This window comes from Zophobas morio, unplaced genomic scaffold, assembly GCF_036711695.1.
Source record: "Zophobas morio isolate AGI-343-1 ecotype UQ-CSIRO unplaced genomic scaffold, CSIRO_AGI_Zmor_V1 ptg000006l, whole genome shotgun sequence".
In the NCBI taxonomy this organism is placed as follows: Eukaryota; Metazoa; Arthropoda; class Insecta; order Coleoptera; family Tenebrionidae; genus Zophobas; species Zophobas morio.
Window position 1 is genome coordinate 11,397,547 of NW_026972111.1, and position 26,784 is coordinate 11,424,330.

The 26,784-nt window shown below is 32.4% G+C and overlaps 2 protein-coding genes across 4 annotated transcripts in view; one reads left to right on the plus strand and one right to left on the minus strand.

Annotated features, from left to right (window-relative positions):
* LOC135123608 (uncharacterized) overlaps positions 1–13,842 on the plus strand; it is a 51,316-nt gene extending 37,474 nt beyond the window's left edge. The window contains exons 4-5 of the mRNA XM_064048406.1: positions 11,895–12,119; positions 12,420–13,842. The gene's annotated coding sequence lies outside the window, so the exon portion shown is untranslated. The remainder of the gene's footprint in view (positions 1–11,894; positions 12,120–12,419) is intronic.
* A 542-nt stretch (positions 13,843–14,384) lies between these two features.
* The window catches only part of LOC135123614 (uncharacterized), a 132,688-nt gene continuing 120,288 nt past the window's right edge, over positions 14,385–26,784 (minus strand). For all 3 annotated transcript variants that reach the window (XM_064048421.1, XM_064048423.1, XM_064048424.1), the window contains 4 exons: positions 24,987–25,049; positions 24,771–24,932; positions 16,151–16,509; positions 14,385–15,362 (listed from right to left, as the gene is read on the minus strand). In XM_064048421.1, coding sequence (XP_063904491.1) covers positions 15,110–15,362; positions 16,151–16,509; positions 24,771–24,932; positions 24,987–25,049 — 837 coding nt within the window. In that variant the 3' untranslated portion in view covers positions 14,385–15,109. The remainder of the gene's footprint in view (positions 15,363–16,150; positions 16,510–24,770; positions 24,933–24,986; positions 25,050–26,784) is intronic.

The window sequence follows — 26,784 nt, forward strand, 5'->3', positions numbered from 1 at the left end:
GCTTTTAGGCTTTTTTTTATAACTTCTATTAAAGCTGATATAAACAGACTTTCGTCGTATATTTTTGTAAATTCATCTCAAGTGGTATCTAAAAATATTATTTCTTTATTATTTATTCTCAAAACTTAAAATAATGTTTTTATAACATGTCGTCAATTAGCAGAAGTCTCATGCGCGTCAATAATAAATTCTAGTGGCTGCCAAACTTCCTCATGGATGAGAAAAAAATCTATAAATACAGAATTCTGGCAACTGCCTAAAACATAAGATTTTTTTCTCAAAAATTTTGGAATTTTCATTTGTTACAATTACAGTTGTAATAAAAAAAATCTACGATAACTGACGTTTATTTATTCACTCTTTTTTGTCAAATATCCTCCGTTATCCTTCTATACACCAAAATTGTTAACAAGCAACAACGGTAACTGACAAACTGCTGATCTGTTTTCCATAAGTTCTGTTCTGCTTCTGCGACGCCCTGAAGCCCAGCGAATGCACTGCACACATCACCTTTGACGCGCTTTGTAAAAATGATAGTTTCAGTAGATCAACCGATTCTAAATAACAATAACAATAACACGTGCAGCGCGCACGGGAGCCAAAACATCCGCACGGGAACAAAGAGTGGTTTCAGAGAATCAGTTGGGCTATTTTTATGTTTTCGACTATTTTCATAAAAATTGATAATTTTTGAAAACAAGTTATATATCAATATGGTAACTATTCATTTTTTTGTGTTGTTTAACTTCCGTTTTTATGAGAACATATAATATAATTGGGAAATTTAGCTGTCGCAATATTTTTGTAAATTTAAATAGTAGTAAAAGTTTTTTCTAAATGGTGATGTTTTGAAACTGTTCTCGGTATTTACATGTAGTACATATTAAATTACAATAATCCCCATACTAGTTGACAATGAGTTTAGTATACTAAAATAGATACATTCTGTTTTTTGTAAAATTACTGGTGAAAATAATCACCCGCTTCATTCCATTCATTCTGACAGTTTTTTAGATGAAATTATGTTTTTCATATTTTTAGAGTTTTTAGATTTCCAGATTTACAGAATTTTTTCTCATCAATAAGGATGTTTGGCACCATTAGATTTGTCAAGTGAATAAAACTTCTGCTAATCGACGAAATGTTGCAAATATAAATTATTGTACTATTTAGTATACTTATACAATTAAGATAAGTTTACAAAACTATAAGGGTAGAGCCTGTTTTTATCAACTTCATTGAAAATTACTTAAAAAAATTGGTCGTCACTAAGTACAGTCGAACAAGTACAGCTTCCAAAAATGATCAAATTTGACTTCGAGAACTTTGTTATCATCACTCCTATGGGCTAAAATTAATATAAGCATGCGTGGATTGTTAAGGTATAGGTAAAGAAGAATAGTGTGTATATGTCTCTTATGAGTTTTTCTATATAAAATTTTTTTGATGACGTCAGCAACATTTTAGCAAAGACACGTATGTCAGTTTGAATAGGTGCAGTATAACACTATTTTAGTAACAGTACTGTTACCCTCAGATTTTCAAGGAAATGGGATGTGAATAAAACATGACACTTCACTGATTAATTATTTTGGGGTCACTTGATCACTTGATATTTCGACAGAACTTTCCTGGCTCCTAAAGTACGACATATCCAGCTTCTTTGAAAGATTGTAAAATTTGATTCTGCAAATTTTAGTTTTTTTACGAGAAGCCTTGTAAGTTGAAATAAACATATGTATTATGTGGTGTTACAGTAAATGTAAAGAAGCGTGCTACGCCTATGTTTTGAAATGAGTTTTTTGCAATTTCAAAGTTAAATTGCAAAATGTTGTTACGCAGTCTTGATTTTTTTCAAAAATTTGCATGTTTAAGATCACAATAACACAAGATGAATTTAAATAACATTTATTCAGCAAAGTTGTAAAATGATGTCATCAGTTTTTAGGGGGATCGTATACCCATAAATTTTTATTAACGATTTACCTACGTGTTTCCGATAACCTTAAAACCTTTGCAGAGTTTCATATCATTCGGTTTTGAAACTTCAAAATTAAACTGTAACATGTCGTTAAACAAATTTGATTTTTACATAAGCGTAAGCTGAGGAAGTATAGTGCTCAAGTCCATCGGGCGACTTGCGACTTTCGTGTTTTTTCGACGTTTTATGGCCCCTAAAGTACGAAAAAAGTGGTCTTCCGTTTCCGTCTGTCTGTTCGTCTATCTGTCTGTCCACCTGTCTGTCTGTGTCGATTTTTAATCTTAGACACATAATCTCTGAAACTACCGGACCGATTGTTGACAAATTTTGTACATATATATTAGGATTAGGACAATCATGTAGATGATAAAACGCTAACCAAAATTTCGTTAATAAGCCCCACCACAAATGGGGTGACGTCATCTCCAAAATTTACAATGGTAAATTTGTTTTTAATTTTATAAAATAAGATACGTCTGCACTTGTGCTGTATGAATCCGTGTTGAGTTTTCACCTTCGACATCCACATTTTTGGAAAGAAATCAAAATTGTATAGCAACAAAGTATTTAATCTTGAAACTGAAAAGCCGAATATCTTGTAAAAAGTTGATATATATATATAAAATGTGCACACTACTACTAAAAGTAGGTACTTGTGGTTTATCGACGCATTCATGTTTTTTTGAATTTCTTATACAAAGTTATTAAAAAAATTAGTGGATGGGACATGTTTTATTAGTTGTTAATAGTAATACACTGCATTTACTAAAATTGATGATATACATGTCTTTGCTAAGATGTTGATGACGTCATCAAAAAAAATTCGAAGTTAAATTTGATAATTTTTCGAAGCTGGATTTGTTCGACTGTACTTTAGGGCTGAAGGAAATCCTGTCGAAATATACTTTGATCAATTTACAAAGTGTATTTATATATATCAGTTTACTTCATTAAACATCGAAAAATATTGTTTTTCTTCAAACGTCAAAAAAACATGACTTTATGTACCTCAACAAATGAACTTAAAGTATGACATTTCAGCCGCTCCTCACCACCGACAGATAAAAATTTTTGCTGCCGCTACAGGCGGCAGCAAAGGTAAAACCATAGCAACAGCATACAAATCATTCCAAAGCACACTGAAAAACCATAGTAACAGTTAACTTAATTCATTCGTTTTAAAGAATTGATATGTAATTCCATTTTTTTAAATTACTTCTCTAATTGAATTGCAGACGTTTGAAGAAAAAATAGCATGTTTTATTCGGAGAAAAATGACTTTTCGTGGCTCATCTGTAATTGCCGGCCTCGCGCGCTCGGCCGTCAAACCTACAGATTCGCCACGAAAAGTCTCATTTTAGCTCCTAATAAAACAATATACTATTTAGTAATTATCCACATCATTCTATTAATTTTGTTTTTTTTGAAAAAAGAAAGTATTTTTTATATTTTAGGGAGTTTTCAGAATACCGTGTTTACAATTTTTTTTTCTCAACAACAAGGAAGTTTGGCACACATCAGATTTTCGAGTACATGAAACTTCTGCTATTGACGCAATATTATAAAAATAAATTACTGCATGTATTTAGAATAAATTCTAAAAAAAAAAAACAAATGTACACACCATATAATCAACTTTATTAGAAATAATTAAAAATAACATCTGAAAGCTATTTAAAACAGTTTAATTTATTTAAAAAAATGGTCGAAAATTATTTCGACAGAATTTTCCTCTCTCTTGAAGGACAGTGCGAGAAATCCTGCTTCTTTAAAAAAATATAAAATTTAATATTGCGATTTTCATTTTGTGTTAACCTCTGTAAAGTAAACATCTTTGGCGTAAATAACTCCCCTGTGGCCCCTACGCCGCGAAGCCGTAATTCAAGAGGGTACACAAGTGTGGACAATATGAAATATATTTAAATAAGCAGATAACCAACTGTAAAAAATGATTGAAATTCTCAATTTCTCAATACATGCTTAACATCAACTGTTTATGTTTTTACTTCGTGTCTCCACAACACAGAGGAGAGAAGTGATTAATCAGTTTCTTTTCCCGAAAACAGTTACAAATTAGAAGATTTCATCAAAATTGTAAAATGACGGACAAATTTTGATTAACGATTTGTCATGCCTGGTGCAACCTTCAAACATTTGCAAGATTTCAGAGCCCTGCGTTTTGCAGTTTCAAATTAAAATTGTAAAATACAATTTTGAACTACATATTTCCCAAAAATTTGGATGTCTAGGGTAAAAACTCAACACGGATACCTTTTAAGATTTCATAACATTCGGTTTTGTAGTTTCAAAATTAAATTATAAAAGGTTGTTACAAAACTTTGCTTTATTATTTTTCAAAAATCTGGATGTCCATGGTAAAAGCTCAACACGGATTCATAAACCACATAAACCAATTGTGCAGGAGTATCCTATTTTATAAAATTTAAATAATAATTACTAATGTAAATTTTGGAGATGACGTCATCATATTATTGATGGGGATGATTAGCCAAATTATGGTTAGCGTTTTACCATCTACACAATATTCATTATACACATTAAAAATTTGACAGCAACCGGGACCGCAGTTTCGAAGATTATCTGTCTAATAAAAAAAAACGGCCAAACGGCAGATAGACAGACAGACAGACGGAAATGGACGACCAGTGTTTTCGTACTCTAGGATTTATGAAACCTCCAGAAAACAAAGAAGTAGGCAGTCGCTCGTTGTACTCGATTGCAATACTTCCTTAACTTATACAAGCGAAGTAAAAAAGTAATCATCCACCTTATTCATTTTTATTCTTGTATTATTATTATTAGGAGTTGCCAGTGTTGCGTATTTATAAGATTTTTTTTTATCATTCAAGAAGTATGGCACCCATAAATTTTTTAGTTGCATTAAACTTGCACTAATTGATAAAACCTTCTGAACATAAATTATTGAGCATATTTACAATAAATAAAAAAAAACAATTTCACACAATAAGTATTTGAGATAAGGATAAAAAAATATCCATGTAAAGTCTATGTATCATCTTTATTACAAATTACAAGAAAAAATGTCTAAAAGCATAATCTATTCATCAGTGACTCAAATCTATACATTCTTTTTCTTTTTACTTCCCGAGCGTAAGCAAAGGAAGTATTGTAATCGAGTCCGTTGGTCGACTCTCTACTTTTACGTTTTCTCGACCTGTCATGATCCCTAGAGGACAAAGAAGTAGGTCTCCCGTTTCCGTCTGTCTGTCCGTCTGTCTGTCCGTCTGTCCGTCTGTCTGTCCGTCTGTCCGTCTGTCTGTCCGTCTGTCCGTCTGTCTGTCCGTCTGTCTGCCGTCTCCACTTTTTATTAGACAGATAATCTCCGAAAGTACTGAACCGATTCTTGTGAAATTTTGGATTTATATCAAGAATATCATGTAGATGGTAAAACGCTAACCAAAATTTGTCTAATCATCCCCACCAATAATGTGATGACGTCACGTCAAAATTGTACATAGTAAATAGATTTTAAATTGTATGAAATAACATAGTCCTAAACATGTAGTTTATGACTTCGAATTGAGTTTTTACCCGAAACGTCCAGATTTTTGAAAAAAAAATCAAAATGTTGAAACAACATTTTGCAGTTTAATTTGGAATCTGCAAAACCGACTACTCTGAAATCTTGCAGATGGTTTACAGTTACGATAAGCATGATAAATTTTTGAACAAAATATATTTACTTATCCCCTCCAAAAAATTGATGACGTCAGCTCAAAATTTTGCTAAATAAATCCTATCTAAAATGTCCAAAATATGATGAGTCTGTACTTGTGATTTATCATTCCATTCATATTTTTTGGATTTATATATACAGGGTGACTCAAAAAAATTAATGAATGCGTGTATTTATTTTATTGATTGAATCAGAAATTATAGAAGCGAATGCTTTGAAATCTTGCAGATGGTTTACAGTTATGATAAGCATGATAAATGTTTAATCAAAATATATTTACTTATCCCCTCCAAAAAATTGATGACGCCAGCTCAAAATTTTGCCAAATAAATCCTATCTAGAATGTACAAAATATGATGAGTCTGTACTTGTGATTTATCATTCCATTCATATTTTTTGGATTTATATATACAGGGTGACTCAAAAAAATTAATGAATGCGTGTATTTATTTTATTGATTTAATCAGGAATTATAGAACCGAATGCTTTGAAATCTTGCAGATGGTTTACAGTTATGATAAGCATGATAAATTTTTAATCAAAATATATTTACTTATCCCCTCCAAAAAATTGATGACGTCAGCTCAAAATTTTGCCAAATAAATTCTATCTAAAATGTACAAAATATGATGAGTCTGTACTTGTGATTTATCATTCCGTTCATATTTTTTGGATTTGCATATACAGGGTGACTCAAAAAAATTAATGAATGGCTGAATTTATTTTATTGATTTAATCAGAAATTACAGAACCGAATGCTTTGAAATCTTGGAGATGTTTTAAAGTTATCATAAGCATGGTAAATTTTTTATCAAAATGTATTTGCTCATCCCCCCTACAAAATTGACGATGTCACCTCAAAATTTTGTTGAATAAATCCTATCTTAAATGTGCAAAGTATGATGAGTCAGTACTTGTGATTTATCACTGCGTTCATATTTTTTAGATTTGCTTATACGGGGTGCCTTAAAAAATTAATGACCGAGTTAATTTATTTTATTAATTAAATCAAGAATTACAAAACTGAATACTTTTAAATCTTGTAGACGGTTTAAAGTTATTGTAAGCATGGTAACTTTTTAATCAAAATGTATTTGTTTATCAACCCCAAAAAATTGATTACGTCATCTCAAAATTTTGCCGAATAAATCCTTTTGAAAGTGTGCAAAATATGATCAGACTATACATGTAATTTATCCTTGCATTCATATTTTTTAGATTTGCTTTTACAGGGTGGGTCAAAAAAATTAATGAATCAGTCAATTTATTTTTGATCAAATAAAGAACGAGCCGTGACTTTCAGACTGAAAGCAATTTCATTAAAATGTCCCGTCACAGAACTCTAATGAGAAGAAACTATGATTGACATAGAGACACGGTTCTGAGAGCGAGGGAAGTACTGTCTAAACTCTTTAGACCAATTTTTTTGAAAATACACTAAGTTTTCGGACGGTTGCCAAACTTGCGCATTTACGAGGACATCTCTTAACAGTAAGGAAGTTTGGCACACAGGAGAACTTCGTCTTTTTCAACTGCTGCAAATTCATCTAATTTTTTTTCGAAGTGGCCAACATAATTATAAAAAGAACTTTAACAAATGTGTTATAAATTAATATTTTTACTAAAAAAACTGTATTAATAACGAGGGTGCCAAATTTCCTGAATAGTAAGAAACATTTTCAACAACACATTTAAAATGTGAACAGTTTACATAGAAAAAAGGACAGAAAATGTGTTTGTGTGGTTCTCAACAAAATTTCTATATTAACACAAATTTAAAGATGTTTTTTCAACCAATTTTTGCAAATAATTTTCACACTTTTATTTGTCACTCCACCAATTGAGAAAACTTAACGAACACTGTATAGTTTCACTGCCTCACAGAGAAGGTTGAAGACATCTCAAAAAATTTTATTTCTAGTTCACAGTTTTTGATAAAATCACCATTTACTCCAGCAGCTGACCAATACTCCTCTGGCGAATAGTCGACAGAATTTAAAGGACAAGGAATTTTTTAAAATCAAAAACTAGTGAAAAATTGAAACGTCTTCACTGCCCATTTTTCACTCAAGAGTTCTAAAGTCTTCACACAATTTCAGTTGTTGAGAGTATTCATAGTCTCAGTGGTTGATTGGCACTCCTCTGGTGAATTTTCTGCTGAAGTTGATGGATACAAAATTTTCTCCACTAATTAGAAAGTTTAATTTTAAACAAGTGAACATCAATACAGTTGTTCAACAATATCGTGTCTGAAAAACTTGTACTGGACTGGATACCAAACAATATCATTTTTGATATTGTTTCAGTCTTTACTCTCAACTCCGAAAACTCACTTAAATTTGATTATTGTAAATAAGTATTTATACGTGATTATGGCTCGATCGAGTAATATTATGGCAAAAATAATAGTTTGACTAACCACAACTTTTAAAACATGCAAATGCAATGCCTGCCATGTGAATGTGCGAAAGTTCCTTTTAATGAGTAACATGTTTCGCATGGAGGCAGCACATTGCAGATTATCGACAAGCAAGCCAGGTTCTCATATGAAATAAGAAAACGTGTGCAACGATGTCAAATTTCACGTTTATTTATGCCAAAATTCCGCTTTGATGAAAGTGGCAATTTGGCACAGGTGCGAAAGTAATAACCACGAAGTTACCGAATTGCCTACAATATGCATGTTTTCGATGCCAAATTGCCGCCTAGATATATATATATATATTCTATTTTTCTCTTTTGAGTTTTTAAAAGTTATCTGCATCTTGTATTTCTACCTGCGACTATTGTTTTTGCTTACTAGTTCTAATTATTTTTAATTGTTCTAATTTTATTTATAATTATCAAATTATATTATTTAGCACGTTGGTGGAAAAAGTAGGTACATACAATATTACCAAAATAGTTTTTTTTCTAAAATTCGTTACAAAAGCGTGGTTTTAATAAGGTTGTCGTTATCTTTGCCAAATTTGCATACTTCTAGCACATGCACAAGTTGATGTTACAATATTATCTAGTATTGAAAAGTAAAATACCGTAAGACACTATTGTTGACAATTGTCTAATGCTGGCATAAAAATTTGATAAGCAAATCTTAATTAAAATGCGAAAAATAATATGAGAAACAGGTTGTGTAAAACAGCATGCCTGCGTTGATATAGTTTTTTAATTCAGTATAGTTTTAATTTCAAGCATGATTTCAAAAGGAAAGACATTTAAAATCCTATAAAAAAATTGGTCAAAAGTTTTTTCGACAGAACGTCCCTCGCTCCTGAAGTACAATGAAACATATCGAGCATATTCGAATGGGCGCACCCTCAGAGGCGTCTGTCATTGTTTCTCTGTCATAGTGAACTTTTCTACCAATTGCCGATTTTATTTTGTATGTACCTTTCAATAACACGCCGTATAATTCTTATTTTAACATTATTATTATTATAAAGACATATTTTTCAAATTTTCGAGAAAATGGGATAACTGGTTCTTAATTTGATCAATAAAAATTTGTAATGAAGTCATCAACATGGATAATACTAGTAACAGCACAAAAGAAAAATAGTCACAACGTATTACCAGTGCAAGAAAAAAGAGCGAGACGTATATTAACTTGGATTGGTGCAATGTAATACTTAAAAAAAACTGTATTGAATTCCCAAAATTTTCTGAGAAAATGGAGTGAGCCGTTCCTGATTTAATCAATAAAATAAACTGACTCATTCATTAATTTTTTTGAGACACGCCGCATAAGCAAGTCTAAAAAATATTCATGCAGTGATAAATCACAAGTATAGACCTATCATATTTTGCACATCTAAGACAGGATTTATCCAACAATATTTTGAGGTGACGTCATAAATTTTTTAGGGGTGATGAGCAAATACATTTTGATAAAAAATTTACCATGCTTATGATAAATTTAAAACATTTTTAAGATTTCAAAGCATTGGGTCCAGCAGTTCTAGATTAAATCAATAAAATAAATTCATACATTCATTAATTTTTTTAGTCACCCTGTATCCGCAAATCCAAAAAATATGCCAGAAATGATAAATTACAAGGACAGACTCATCATATCTTGTACAATTTAGATAGGATTTATTCGGCAAAATTTTGAGCTGACATCATTTTTTTCAGGGGATAATAAATATATTTTGTTTATGTATACTATATATTATGTTTATCATGCTTATCATATTTTCAGTTAGCCTGTATAATCAAATCCAAAAAATATTAATGGAATGATAAATCACAAGAATAGACTCATCATACAGTGTGTTATGAAAGGTACGTACAAAATAAAATCGGCAATTGGTCTCGAAGTATGAATACTAAAAGTAAAAAAAAGTTCAGGTAAAAGTGTTCTCCTTTTAGAGATAAAAATTTTTAAAATTTATGTCCAAATTCGTTGTACGCCTCTAATAAAAAGATCATCTTTCGTTTCTATAGCAACATTTAGTCTTGACAAAAGTTGTATTGTTATAGTTGCTAGGATTTACTAAAATAAATTAATTTTACCTATTTATCCTTCAGTAGCGTATAAAACGGTTGGATAAGGGTTAATTTTCCCCTTATAATTTTGATAACACAAAATAAGTTTTTCCGACTTCTTAGACTTCGCGAATAACTGTCAGTTTTGTTGTACGTACCTTTTAACTATTCGTTAACTTTAACTGACGTTGGTGCCACCCTAAACCGCTTTTCACATAAGCGACATAATTTGAAATTGAAATTTGAAGTTAATAACTGAATACATAAATTGCCAAGCCAGAGATACATTTTGTCGCCCCACTTTGTCAAACTTAGAAAACTTTTTCTCTAAAGCAATTTAAGATGTTATAGTTCTAATTCATGAAATAAGAATAATAATTCACCGTAATTTACTAAAATATAGTCTTTGCCACTTCTATTGAAACACCACTTGTTGATCCTAAATTTGGCTACGTTCATATTCAGACAATTTTCTAACTAAAAGCCGTTGTCAATCAACGGAAAACTGTTTGCAATTGCCAAATTTTAGGCAAAATCAACAGGTGGTGTTTCAATCGAAATGGCAAAGACTATAGGTACTGTAACATAACTGTGCACTTTTAACGAGACTCCTGTACATACGCGCCCCTGTATTCTAAGCTCGCCCTTGGAGCCGTCAGCGACGCGCAAAAGCGAGTCACGAGTTACCGATCGATACTTCGTCCTTTCCGTATCCGAGCGGTACTACGTCAATAGTCCTCCAGGTGTAGAGTGGTGTAAAAGGAGAGATTAAGGTCGATAATAGATGGATAAGGTTCGTAGGGCGCAAAGGGATTTATTAGCCAGCGTCGGAGGACGCATTTTTGTTATTATCGAGTACTGTGAGTACTTATAGGTATAGTGGGGCTTCTAGTCCAAGAAATCTGGCCCAGCAGCACTACTTTTTATCGAGCGGTCATCATTTGACCTCGGTCGAGTTCGGGTATTGTTGTGGAGGTCATCGTCTTGTCCTCGGTTGACCTGAGGTCGGGTATTGTTATGGAAGTCGTCGTCTTGTCCTCGGTTGACCTCGGCCTAGTTCGGGTCGCGTCGTGATCGGTCGTGTAAACTCGGTCGAGGTCGGGTATTGTCGTGGAGGTCATCGTCTTGTCCTCGGTTGACCTCGGTCGAGTTCGGATAAGGTCCTGTCGGGTTCGGGTAGGATCGTGTCGGGTATTGTCGTGGAGGTCATCCTCGGTTGACTTCGGCCGAGTTCGTGTAGGGTCGTGTTGGTCAGGTATTGTCGTGATCGAGATGGTCGTGCAAATTTGCTAGTTTGATTGACAACGGCTTTTAGTTAGAAAATTGTCTGAATATGAACGTAGCCAAATTTAGGATCAACAAGTGGTGTTTCAATAGAAGTGGCAAAGACTATATTTTAGTAAATTACGGTGAATTATTATTCTTATTTCATGAATTAGAACTATAACATCTTAAATTGCTTTAGAGAAAAAGTTTTCTAAGTTTGACAAGGTGGGGCGACAAAATGTATCTCTGGCTTGGCAATTTATGCATTCAGTTATTAACTTCAAATTTCAATTTCAAATTATGTCGCTTATGTGAAAAGCGGTTTAGGGTGGCACCAACGTCAGTTAAAGTTAACGAATAGTTAAAAACAATCGCTGTTATCATTATAATAATCGTTTCTATGGATTTATTCTATCGTTAACTTTAACTTTATCTTTTTAGGCTATGAAGAAATAACTTGGAAGTGTCTGCTTATAGACGGATTTTCTGTATCTAGCTATTACTTTTTATTTATTATGGAAGAAATTTTGAGAAACTGATGATTCCTCCGTCGAACAGATCAAAATAATTTCAAGAACTTTCAGATGCTTGAAGTTGTCAAAACCTCATAAATAAACAGCCCAACAAGATTTTTGTATGTGTAGACCATAAATATTTTGGGACAAAGTAAGTATCTATTAGTGTAGTAAGTTTTAATCGTAGGATAGCTTAAATAAAGTTTTTGTGAAAAATGTAATAACTTTAACGTTGATTTCTCAAAATACAAATTGTTTTTGTAATGCGAAGTGATTTTTCCAATTTTGGTAAAATTGTTCGCAGCAAAAGGTACTTTTCTCCGGGGGTATTGTTTTTTTCCCAAACTATTTTTAATTTTTTTCAAAAAACATTATTTTTTAAGTACCATTTTGTTCAATAATAATAATGCAAATAACTGTTTGCACTTTTGCATTTGTCTATTTTTTTCAGTGTTTTTGAATTTTTGAATGGATAAATGTTCAAATGGGAGCTGCACTTATTTTACCTTCAGTAAACTAAAACTGAAACTGAAAAATATAGAAGACATTTACCTCCAGGATCGATTTCTTCTTCCCCGAACTTTCCGTTTTTCTCGTATTCTATTTCCTGAAGAAACTCTTATGGAAGTGGGTAAACCGTTATCAAAGTTAACAAGCTCCAAGCCCAGAAAACATATCTCTCTAAGTTACTCTGACCGTGAAAACCTTCGATCACCAAGAATTCGCAAATTTGTAAACCTTATTGTTTCTTTAACAAATTGAGAAAAACGATAGTTTTCTATTAAGTTATTTATCATTTTATTGTACAAAGAATTTTCTGTAAAAAAAATGCATCAATCAAAGGAAACCAGTATTAAAATGTTTAATTTAAAAAATAAGAAAATTTGTTGAAAACGACAAATGTTTTAAGCAAAATTTTGGTTGTTTTATGAGTTATGACCAAAATGACAAGTAAAAGTTGTATACTGTAGTGTGTAAAAAAATTATACACTAGTGTAACCAAAATATTTTAATTTAGAATGCTATCATCGTCGAAATTCCACGGGTTTTATACTTTTTGAAACCTGGTTTCAGGCTTTAATTAGCTCTATGAATATATGTACTTTGTTCAGAAAAACTTGTGTAGCAAGTGGGAAGTTACTGCCCAATCAACATCGCTCTTAATTTTTGTCAACTAGTTAACTTGATGAGGTTTAGTGAAACAATACTAATATTTTGTTTCTTGACACTCGAAATGAGTGATCTACAACTAGGCTGACATAAGAGGAAACTGTCATCAAATTAGCATTCCGTAACAGGTTGCCTACGTGTATGTTTGTTCAGCTAAATCTTTAACTGGGTTCTTTCTGCTTGGTGCATTTTATACGCCAAGTAAAATGTATTAGTCACCTTAAGTTAGGTTACATAATAAGTTATACAGATGTGTGTATTGTATTTTGTTGTATCTGTATATGATATTTATAGTTATATACATATGTATATATTGGAATTTGTTATCATTGTGTTAAGGTGCGATCAGCAACAATGCCCTCAAATTGGTGTTGACCAAACGTATAGTCTTAATTAACTCAAAATCCAACGCCAATTTGAGGTATGGTTTTTGCTGATTTTACATATATTAATCACTGTATAGTGGCATGTAAATATATATAAATAACGCATGAATAACATAAGTTTAGATAGAAAGAGGCTGGATTAACACACGTAAATTTATCCTATCACTTTCCAATTACAATTAGCTCTCTTGCTGCCTTGGTCTAAACTTTTGTTGTTTATACCATATAGTAAGTATATTATCATTGTAAATATATATTATACAATATTGTCTAATGCTATAGATGTCGTGGTGAATTGCTCTATTATTTTGTATTATTATGTATATTATTATATATTATATGTATATTACAAGATTTTTTGCTGTTTCCTGATATAGATAACTTCTTAAGACAACTTAGTAAGCTCCTCCTTACAGTCATTAAAATCTACCGAAATACGGCAAAACGCCACTTCTAACTAATTGCATATTATTTTGACGTTTCGTGGCTTCTAGAATATGAAAATCTAAGTCTCCTGATTCTACTTGTTACACTCGAAGAAATGGTTGGCCTAGAATAGTGATGGGCAGTTTATTGTAGACAAGTAATTTCAAATAATGTAGATTTTTCTCATCACTGGTGGCCTAGTGCACTAATGGCAGATACTTTCCTCATTATTTTCATTGTTCTAAAATCACGAGAGAAATATTTGTCAAACAGTACAACTCATTAAGGTATTTTGTATTCAGTTGTATAGATATTATATTATTATTTTTGGTAAAACGAAGACACAGAAAGAAGTTACAGAATTTTGGTATGAACAAGCCAAAATTTTTTGATGTCCCCTATTTTGTACTAGAAAAAAACTGCAGTATACTAACTTTCAACTTTATTTTTCGTATAATCCTAAACACAACAATTCAATACAACACGACTACTCTTACAAAATTAAAGTTCTATAATATGTTACAGGGCCGTAACCAGCACTAAATACAATATTTCTAATATGTATGTCAATATTATTGCCAACATTTGAAAATACTTCTCAGTCTGTATAAAAACAAACCAAACTACGAACATATTTTGTACCGATTGATTAACCGTTATTGTTTAAAATATTTTGATTTTCGCAAATGCACGTTGGATATGTATGTCTATAGTCTAGTAGACGATTTTGTTCATATACAGAATGATCGTATAATATTTGGATCGGGCTGATATACATATTTTCTTTATTAAAATTGGCCTTCACAAGCATTTTTAAATATGTTTTAATAGCGTTATTCAAGATCCTAGGGTAATTTAATAACAAGAAGATGAGGGATTTCGAGGAGAAGGCTAAGAGGGCTACAAACATCGATTTTATCATCTAATAAGTCTACCACCAAACGAATTACACAAGATGAAAGCCCTTGTTTAATTCTTTTTGTACTCCATTTTTCCAGGGCGACAAGTAACAAATTTTATGAAAAACCTTTCGAAATAAATATAGTTATATAGCGCGAATCAATTGACTAATCTAATTGACTAAATTATTATCTCGTTATGATGAGCCCTCTTGAAAAAAACTGATAACGTCAGAAAACGTTTTATTTGCTTTTGGTTTTTATAGCCTTGCGTCTTTTATTGAATTCTTTTTTTCTTCAAGTTTCTGTTTTTCTTTCATTTCCATGTGTTTCTCTGTCAGTTCGTTCTTCTTGTTGTCTATCTTTTCTTCGTTTTTAGTCCTATCGGCCCACCACTTTCTGTCTTTCTTGACTTCTTCGTCCAGGTCGTCTTGTGACAATTTTTCATATTTATTTCGGCTTTTACCCAGCAGAGGTACGGCTTCGAGCTGGGTTACGATTTTCTGGGCACATCTGCAAACATAATTTTGAATTAAGTAAACATTCATACACTTAACACATAATGCCGAGTGTAATATTGATATTTCGACACCCAGTTAACGTACTCATGAAACTTGTTTCCAGGTAAGTGTTTACCCTGTTATTTAAACGTGTATGTACACTGAAATAAAGTAAGCCAAAAATATGCAAATATACCTAACTACATGTAATTTTGTTCAATGTACACCATAACTCTGAACTGGAAAATTATTTATTAGTTCACGATTTGCAACAGCAGTAATTTCTTGTAGATCGATTATGAATACTGACATTGCATGCACATTTACTTATGTCAGAAAAATTTTAAATTTATTCATCTGCCATACCAGATGTGTCAAAAGTAGTGATTTTCTCTCTTAAAACTTGATGTTTTCAAATTAATCTGTTGGTATAATTACACTTTCAGTTGATTATAAATAATTTTAGTTAGTTATGAACAAGAATTTCCTTGTTACGTATTTGAAAAATCATGACTCAAGTTGGCTATGTAAAACTTGTCGTTGGACTTGAACTGAATTATTGGTTGCCTGCCTACCAAGCAGCAAGCACACTGAAAAAGCTAAAAAATATTAGGTTATGAAATTGATTGACGTTTATAGTGACACGTGACAAACAGTCATTAATCACCGTATCGAGGCGGTAAAATTCCCCAAATTTCAAAGCCAACTTGACGTACAATCTTTTATAATCACCTTGTAGTAATAATAACATTAATAATAGGCGTGCTTAGCTGAAACCTGATAAAATGTATAGGAACGAACCTTATCCTAGTGGAAGCAGGCGGGGTATTGTGACTGGGACTCTGACCGGGCAATTCTCGTATCGGCGGAAGTCTATTTATGTTTCCTTTTTCCGGATGGCAGTACTCCTGCAGCCTTATCTTCATGGCGTGCTGCTGAGATCTCCTAATGGCTCCGGTTGCCGGTTGCCTCGGGTAGGCTCCCATACAGCGTCCGCCGCAACATGACGAAGACTTCCTGCTACCTTCGGAAGAACAAGAAGTGGAAGAAACTGACGAGCCGCCACTGCTCACGCTGTATAAACTATCTGACTGGGGTACGGAGGATGCACGGGAGTTCACCGAGTAGCCGCTAGCCGAGGAAGGCAAAATGGGTCCTGTCTAAAAAAAATAAGAAAGGATAATAGCAGCAGAGAATGGAATAGTTTGCTATACGAATTGATAAAGTTTTTAAATAATTTAAGATAGCTTTATTTATTTAAAACAGTCCTGATTTTTTAATAATAGCTAGAGATTTATTTTGCGAGAATAACTTATATATTTTGTTATTATTATTAATATTGAACTGTACATTTTGCAAACGTATTTATTTATAAATAAATAATAAGTCGATGGGTACAAATATAAGTATTTACGGAAAGCTGACCCTAAAGTGACCAATCGAATTATCAACAAACGTTAGAATAGGTCCCCGTTTCCGTCTGTTTCTCTGTTTCTCTCATTCGTCTGTTGTCTGTCTGTCTGCCTGTCTATCGTCTGTGTTCAATGTAATGGGCAGATAATTTAGGTATTGACCAGTAAAGTGAATGACACGCGAAATTTGAACTCAGTTCATAACACGAGACCCGTATTTCAGTTCCCCGTGTAATCCTTATGGGTGAAATCGAGGCGTCACTTTAACGCTTAAATTGTACCATTAAAGTAATTTTCTTATATATCCCACTACCTGTACCATTAAGACTGATATTTTTACTGTTGATCTTGATGCCAAACGTGAACGGAACCGGTAGTATTTAATAAATATTTAAATTCAACTTTTACCACTACATTTGCCTCGAACGTATGTCGTACAGTGGTTCATACTGCCATTGACTTCCCCCTCCACATAAATGGCTTTGATTTTCAGATGCTACAGATACGGCTGTGAATTTAAAATAATACATAAAGGAGATCTTATATTTGCAAATGTTTTCAATCAATTGCCAAATTTTGATTTAAGAATCATCATCAATCCCAAGCTTTTTTCTTTTCACACATTTTTGCTAGAAAAGGAAAAACTTAGCATTCCTGATTAAACCTTTCATGTACAAGTAAAAATCACTCTCATTTTAGTACGAATTGGGTCTGAAACACCCATTAAAAAAAAAATCACAATTTAAAGAACAATTTATTTCAAAACAAAAAAAAGTATTTTACAATAAAAAATTGCACTTCCTAATGCAAAATCTGATTCACTTTTGGTGAAAAACTGACCCACAAACTGTTTTCTTGATGGGCCATTAAAATAGTCCTCGGACACTAATAGTTCTTCGACACTGTGAAGTAGATTTTCTTCAGATCTTTCTAGTTCAGGGCCCAATAGCAAAAGCAGTGCTTCGCTCCTATCAGTTTGTCCTAAGCTTTTATGAAGTTGTACCTCAACATTAGCTGTTTTTAGGCTGACTTGGGGATTAAAAGAATTTTCAGAGACAACAGCTCGGACCTCAGCTGATTCACTTTTCTTCAGATGTACGTCTCAAGCACGCAAATTATTGGTCCACAATACATTATAACGTCCGTGTAGGGCAGGTGTAGCCATATGATGATATACAAATGCACCTCTTGGGGTTTCATATGTTGCCTCTCTTAAGGAATATCTATGCATAATAAAACAAAATACGTCATAATTTTACTTGACACAGAATTTATCAATATACATTAACTTACCATAATCTTCTCGCATTCTAGCTCGAATAAACTCTTCAAGCACATTTAATTCAGTATACCAAATTGACTTTCGCTACATTATTTGACTGTAAAGAATTTTCTCCAACAAAAAAAAATGGCAATTGCCCCTATTGTTAACACATGTCTTTCTGTCATTATTAATAACAAATACAAAAAAACCAGTCCACAGATACATACAACCCAATGTGAATCAATATCACAGAACTAATATATCATCCAAAAATTGTGATTATGATTGTTTGTTGTGATGAAAATACGAAATCAACTGTCATATTTTGGGGATTTTCACGATCTAAACGTCACTAGTACCGCAAAATATTCGCGTTCTTTTTCTTTCCCAAGTGTTTCTGGATTTTCCGTTTCACTCATGCGCAAGACGTTAGAAACGATGTACGTTACTTCGATGGATAGCGTTGTTTTTAATTTGCAATATATCTTTAACAGAAGCTTTTTATATAGTTAAACCTTTAGTAACAGGAAGATAATTGTACAGTCTTTATCGCTTGTAGCATAAACTAGTTAAGATTTCTACCTATGCGGCGTATTTTGTCTGTAAAATCAAGCTCCCATAAGAAACCCATAGTAGAATTTTTGAATTATGAACTGCCGCGCATTCTAAATTCTAACCTTACTTTACTGGTCAATTGACATTTTTGCGAATAAATTCAAACTGTGTAACAACTTTTATACTAAAATAAAAAAAATGCCATTCATACGATCGTATAGCTGAGTTTTTGAAAATATAAAAACAAGACTTTGAGTTTGGAGGATGTTTTAAATAATCATAGTTAAACTGGTATTTCCAAGTTTTAGGCAACCAGTAATACTCAACTGCAAAATAAGAAAACCATTAAAATAATGACATGGTGTAAGTAAAGACAAACCATTTACTTTTCTAAAATTCTAATTTTATATATAAATTGTAATAATATTACTTAATGATAATAATAATAGAAGTCATAAATGGGATTCTTCGTAACTTAACATCAACATTTTGGTGGATGCGCCGGGATATTAAAGTTGTTTCAAAAATGCCTACCAATGCACAGCATACACTTTTAACAACCCCTTAATGTTGCAGAAAATAGTCTTTTCCACTTACATCATTTTTACTTTTCAAGAGACCACAATGTGTACCTTGCAGGATGATAGAAATTGGTGATTCTAAAGACTTGATACTAAAATTAACTACCATATCCAAAACACATTAGAATGTTACTGTGATCAACAAGAAAGCTTGTATGAAAACGTTTTCTTTAAAAACACAATAATTTTACAATAATTGTTATTTATGCAACAAGTTGTGAAATCTAACGAGACAAGTAAAACAGTTCTCTTTTTAGATAAATAGCTTACATTATTATTTTTTTCATATAAAACCAGTAAGCGTTTCTTTCAACTCTTTCTTAGATCGTTTCCGCTTCAAATTCTGCAGAAGTTTACACTATAAGCCGGGCATTAATTTCCGTTCAACTTAGTAATTTAATGTAGAAATTTCTCATTGAATACAAGGAGCCTCTCGCACAAACAAGTTTCGTCAAAGAATCAGGAAAAAAAGAAACTATCTTTGAAACATCGTCAATCAATACATAATCTGTGTTTTTAATGAGAATTTTTATAGTACACTTAGATATACAGATGGGTTATTTCGATAGGACTTCCCTAGCCCCTTAAATTCAATTCAAAAATTCCGCCTTAAAACTATTTTTTGTGATAATAACCTCTATACATTAAAACAGATATAGACAAATAATACCAGTAACAGTGTACGAAGCTAAATGACATCCGATAATGTGTTTTATTAATCTATATTTTTTTTTGTGTTTGTTTACGACTCCCAATTTTTTTTGATGACCAAGCTATTTATTTCTTTTATGATAAAATATTTTGAGAAAGAACAATATTAACGTCTTATTTTGAAAATGGTAAGACTAAAGAATACAGATTTTAGTTTTTGAGAAAAAAAAATGAGTTTAATGTTATAAGTTTAGCAATATCATGGCTAGATGGTAAGGATTGGGAGAAAATGAGGAATTCATTACCAGGAGATTTCATATCGAAATGCCAAACAGTAAAAAAAAAGGGAAGAGCAATAGGGGTATTAAAACAGAAGTACAAAAGGACATTCCGGAAACGGAACAGGTTAGCAGAAGAAGAGGAGGAGGGGATTATGGAAAGAAAAATAGTGGTTAATTATTATTAGTATACTTATTATTAAAAATATGGAATATATTAACGGTTTACAGCAAAGAAATGAGGAATCTTAAGAAGCGAAAAATAAAATAATAGAAGAAAATAACAGAAATTGTATAATGACAGGAGGAGATTTTAACGCGAGAGGAACGTTACAAGAGACGAGATTTGAAGATGAGAAGACAAGAAAATCAAAATATACAAAAGAAAACTTAGAAAGAAGAATTCTCTCGGAAATAATAAATAGAAATAAAGAGAGCGATAAAGGTGGAGAATGGACATTAGTAGGAAAAAATAGAAAATTAGTGACAGGGGAAAAAAATGAGTGGAATCATTTGCCATATCTATAGAGGATTACGAGAGAAGAGGGCAAAAACCTGGAGAAAAATTGTTCAACGAAAAAATTTTAGGTGAACGTGAGAGACTCCTGTGCCACTGGAGAAAGAATGAAGCTAGAAATCAAGAAAATATACCGAAAAATAGGTAAAGAACGGAAAAAAATAATGAAAGAAGAAGAAGGTAAACTGAAAATAGTTAGATCGAAAAGGAAGTATAGTAATATAGGCCAGGACCATATTAAAAAGATCTTTAACTTTTGTATTTACACTTTTTTACATAACCTCTAAATTTATGCGAAAAATCCGAATAACCGAGTTTTTGGTTTTTTGTTTTTATCTCCCACAATTTTTTTTTCAGGAAATTTGGTGAAAACATACCTATTTATGTCCCAAACTCACTGTAATTTCTTTGATTCAAAATATTTACTTTTCCCCTTATTTTAATTTCATATCAAAAAAGCACCCTAATTTCCAATCGAAAATTCTGACGTCAAAATATCTGCTTTTTTTAAAAAATCGGTGTGCTTTTTGTTCGTTGAAATCTCTACATTCTGATGCGTCAAAAAAATATATATTACTATGGCAAAGTTTCACAGGAATTCGATTTTTTTTTAATCAGCATGTAAAATTTTGTGCAATTTATTAAAATTTACACTTTAATTGACTGTAATTTTTTTTACTTTTTACCATTTTCAAAGGCTTCGGCTCTGGCCTAATAGGAATATGTAGATATATATAAAAAGAAAAGTCCTGATTCACTGACTGAGTGAGCCCAGTCCAAATCCTTAAACCTAGAAAGCTAAAATTGTGCACGGAGGTTGTCTTTAAAGCTAGATTTTTCGAAATTTCTGCCCTTAAGGGTTAACATAGGGGAAGAAATTTTTAATGTTCGTTCCGTCTTCCGTCCTACATTTTCAAAGCAAAAGCTTGAAATTTAATGTTTAAGCTCCTGGTTAGACATTAAACACTTACCTGTTTCAACATTTTCAGAAATTCCACCCTTGAAAGGGCAAATAGGGGATGCAAATTTGTGACTCGCGTAATTTTCGAAACAATAAACATGAAATAAACATTTACCTCTTTCTGAGTTTTCGGAAATTGCACCCCTAAAGAGGTAAAATAGAGGATGAAAGATTGTAAGGAAGTCGCATTTACTTAAAAAATACTTAGCACTTCTTTAAGTTTGTTTCACAAATGGATGATATTTAGTTAGTCAGTCAGTCCGTTTACTTTTTTATATATACAGGGTGGGTCACTAAGCACGCATTCCTCGATACCTCATTAATTATTATTAGAACTATTAATAAAGTCAAATACCAAACTTATACGGTTCTTTGAGGATTATACTCTAAAATTATTTTTAACTATACTACTATACAGAGTGTTCTACTTTTAAGGCATAAGATACAAATTATTTTTTTAAATTAAACACCCTGTATATCTTCACATATTTTAATTGACCTCTTCTTAGACTTTACAATCACAGTTTATTTTGGAAATTACGACGCGACGTTGCTACTTTATTCCAATTTTCTTAAAATGGTTTTAGCAATTTTCAGATACAGAGTGTTTATCACAATGTTTTCATTATTATTTCATTTTATTCTATTTTTTGTTCTCTTTATTTTTGCTGAGTATTTTCTATATTAATTCAGAGTTGATAGTTACAGCAATTTTTTACAATTTAGGAAACACATCGACATATTAGAAAAACGAGAACAAAAAATAGAGTAAGATGCAGTAATAAAACAGAGGATGTTCCATTTGAAACCACTGAAATATCTATATTTGAAAATGGTAAAGTTATTTTTTATAAAGGCTTATCTTCATTTATTTTTTCACAAATTATTGTAAGACTGATTTTGAAAATAACTTTATATTTCCAAAAAATTTCAAGAAAATTGGTATAACGTGACAACGTTGCATCGGAATTTCAAAAATATGTAAAGTTATATAGGGTGTTTCATAAAAAAAAAATAAGTTGTGTGTTACGCCTTAAAAGCAGAACACTCTGTATAGTTAAAAATAATTTTAAAGTATAATCCTCAAATAACCGTTCAACTTTGACGATTTTAGTAACTCACGCTGTATGTATAGATGTGTTTAGTGATATTAACTTTCAAATAGCAGGTAAACCATAGATGCCGTATATACAGGTGAGTCACTAAGCGCCTATTCCTCGATATCTCATTGACAGACAGAAAAAAAAAAATAGGTGAAGACTAAAGCTGTGCGGTTCTTTCAGGGCTATAATCTAAAATTATTTTTAGCTATACAGATTGTTCTGCTTTTAAGGCGTAACACATAACTTAGTTTTTTTTTAATGAAACCCCAGTAGTTATATAGTGGGGCTCCTAGGCCAGGTTAAATGAGGCCTACTTTTATCGAACGTTTTGTCATCGCCTTGTGCGCGGTTGACCTGACTCCGGGGACGGTTCTGTTTTCCGCAGACTCAAGTTCTCTCCTTACTATCATCTCATCATATAGAGTAATAAGAAAATACAGATTTATAAATAAGACATTTTAGTGTAGTCAGGTTGACCGAGCGGTCTAAGGGGTCAGATTTAAGCTCTGATTCTCTAAAGAGAGCGTGGGTTTGAATCCCACACCTGACAGTTCTTTTTTATCGAATTATAAATTATAGTCTAAATAAAATAGTTAAGTGTAGTCAGGTTGACCGAGCGGTCTAAGGCGTAGGCTTCAAGATCTGATTCTCGAAAGAAAGCGTGGGTTCGAATTCCACACCTGACAGCTTTTTTATGTCTGCATTTTGCCTAGATCATCACGAAGAATTCAAATTTGCGGTTATGCAAAATTGTATTTCCCTTTGAAAAATGCATTTCGATATTTTTTTTTGCATTTAAATAAAACACATTTTATTGATAAGTTATCTTTTGAGAAAATATAGAATACTGTCAGTTGTAAATATCTTTAGCATTATTTAATGAACAGAATCATTTTTTATTAATACATAAATGATTTATCAGTCAGTCTTCTATTGCGTCCAGAACTCCAGACTCACAATTTTATATATTTTTAGATATTTTCATTGACTTCTTCTTAGGCTTTGCAACCACAGTTTATTCCAATTTGTTAAAAATAACCCTCTTGCAAATTTTTTTGTGAACCCTTCCATTGCTAAAAAAATTCAACTGGATTAGAATAACTTGACAACGTCGCAATTTCAAAAATAAATTATGGTTATAGAGCCTAAGAAGGGGCTAATGAGTAATGAGAGTATCTAAAAGTATATAGGGTATTTCATTTTAAAACAGAACATTCTGTATAGTTAACAATAATTTTAGATTATGGTCCTCAAAGTACCGTCCAACTTTAATCATTGACGGTTTCCTTACGACATAGGCCGTGACATTGAACTCGTTCCTCGCACATTCTTTTCTCTTCGTCGACTGTCACAACTCTCTTTACAGGTAAACAACGAATAGAAGAAGAGGCACAAGAAAGAGAAGTGAGATTTAATAATATTACAAATAATGAAATTGAAGCCCAAATAAGTATGGATGTTCGGAACGACAGGTATGATTGGCAGGCTGGTGGAAGTAATGAATGATGGGTGGTAGGGAAAGGGTTTCCTATGGAAGTGGACAAAAGGGCTTATATGTCTCATCCATAAAAAAGGGGACACGAGTAAAAATACAAACTACCGGGGGATATCCCTTCTAAACATGATTGCTAGGAACAAAGAGAAAAAACAGCAAATGGTACTGGATTAAAAATTAAACAGTCCAAGTATTTGAAGAGACAAATGACAGAAAATGTGAAAAAATGGTCACTCAATCTTTTGCAGCGTCACATAGTTTTTTTTTTTTTTATTTAAAAACACTACCAACACACTTTATTTAATCGATACAAGTATTCATAACAAACTATGGTATAAACTTCATTCCTATACAATAATGTAAGACAAAACTGGATAAAAATGTACCGGAGGAAAACGTAATAAGAACTATTTTTTTAAGGATTGACCTTAGACTTTTATTGTAGATAATTTTTGAAATTACTAGTTGTGGGATAATGTATTCACAATTTCCCGTCCCCCAAAATTTGCCGCCGTGGGCCCAGACTGAGCAACGAGAACCCACGTTAGAGCCAGCGACTCTAGGCGACACATGCCAAAGATTTCAAAATAAAACCCCAACTTACTTTTAATCTAAGAATCTTCGCCCTGCATATGACGCATCTCAGCGGAAGCAGCCTTTGCGAGACCGCTATCTGGATGGTCTTCACGAAACACTTCCTGCAGACGACTTGATGCCCGCAGGGAGCTGTCTGCATTGTCGCTTTAGCATTGATGCAGATTACACACTAGAAGGAGACGATATTATTTTTAATTAAGCAGAAGAAGCAAAAAGTAATTACCTCTTCTTCTTGGCATGTCGCCAGTTCCGGCTCGCTCTCCTCCAGTTTGCTTAGCAGCTTATCCTGAAACAATACAGGCGCATTAATGGGCATGAAGCTGCTGTAGAATTGTTAGGTTTTCAGATACAGTGTAGTTCATAATGTCGTAATCTCTCAAGAGAGGTCATGCTTCATGGAAAAATAAATTGCTCGGTGACGGCTTACTTGGCTTCGTTGTCGAGCTGTTGAAGTGGGTGATAAATCAATTTCGTTCGCTGTGTTACTTTCGTAAATGGGAGGGCGGGCTTATTGTAAATTATGGGTTGCAATTATCCAGACTATAATTTATAGATGAGTGGTAGCAAAACGGTGGCAGTGGAGTGCAATTATTTAGCTACCTATAAATAAAGTTAATAAAAGTCGATATTTAATTTTCATTGTTTACTGGTTGTTAGTCAGTATAAGTGATTGTTAATGTCTGACACAAAAATACATAGAAGGCCATTATGCACAGTGTTGGGGACAGATACTTTTAAAAGTATCTGATACAGATTGTTTTCGATTTTTTCGAAATGTATCTAGATACAAGATACAAGAAAACAGATACTTTTTGAAGCTTTGGCGAATAAAATAACTGAAAACATGTTTATGTATTGTTTAATGAATTTTTACTTCCCGAGCGTAAGCAAAGGGAGTATTGTAATCGAGTCCATCGGCCGACTCTCTACTTTAACGTTTTCTCGATCTTTCATGACTCCTAGAATACGAAGAAATAGGTCTCCCATTTCCGTCTGTCTGTCCGTCTGTCTGTCCGTCTGTCCGTCTGTCCGTCTGTCCGTCTGTCCGTCTGCCGTCCCGGATTTTTATTAGACAGATAATCTCCGAAACTACTGGACCAATTGTTGTGAAATTTTGTACTTATATTAGGAATATCATGTAGATGGTAAAACGCTAACCAAAATTTGTCTAATCATCCCCACCACTAATGCGATGACGTCACTTCAAAATTGTACATAGTAAATGGGTCTTAAATTGTATAAAATAACATAGTCCTACACATGTAGCTTACGACTCCGAATTCAGTTTTTACCCGAAACGTCCAGATTTTTGGAAAAAAAATCAAAATCATAAAACAACATTTTGCAATTGAATTTTGAATCTGCTAACCCGAATGTTTTAAAATGTTGCAGATGTTTTAAGGCTCTAAAGAGCATCATAAATCTTTAGTCAAAATATATTTGGTTATCCCCTCCAAAAACTTGATGACGTCAGCTCAAAAGTTTGCCGAATAAATCCTATCTAAAATGTACAAAATATGATGCGTCTGTACTTGTGATATATCACTCCATTCATGTTTTTTGGATTTGCATATACAGGGTGACTCAAAAAAATTAATGAATGCGCAAAATTTATTTTACTGATTTACTCAGGAACTACAAAACCGAATACTTTGAAATCTTAAAGATGTTTTAAAATTATCATAAGCATGGTAAATTTTTGATCAAAATGTATTTGGTCGTCCCCTCCTAAAAAATTTATGACGTCACCACAAAATTTTGCTGAATAAATCCTATCTAAAATGTACAAAATATGGTGAGGCTCTTGTTGTGATTTATCATTCCATTCAAATTTTTTCGATTTGCATATACAGGGTGACTCAAAAAAATTAATGAATGCGTCAATTTATTTTATTGATTTAATCAGGAATTACAGAACCGAATGCTTTGAAATCTTGGAGATGTTTTAAAGTTACCATAAGCATGGTAAATTTTTTATCAAAATGTATTTGCTCATCCCCCCTAAAAAATTGATGACGTCA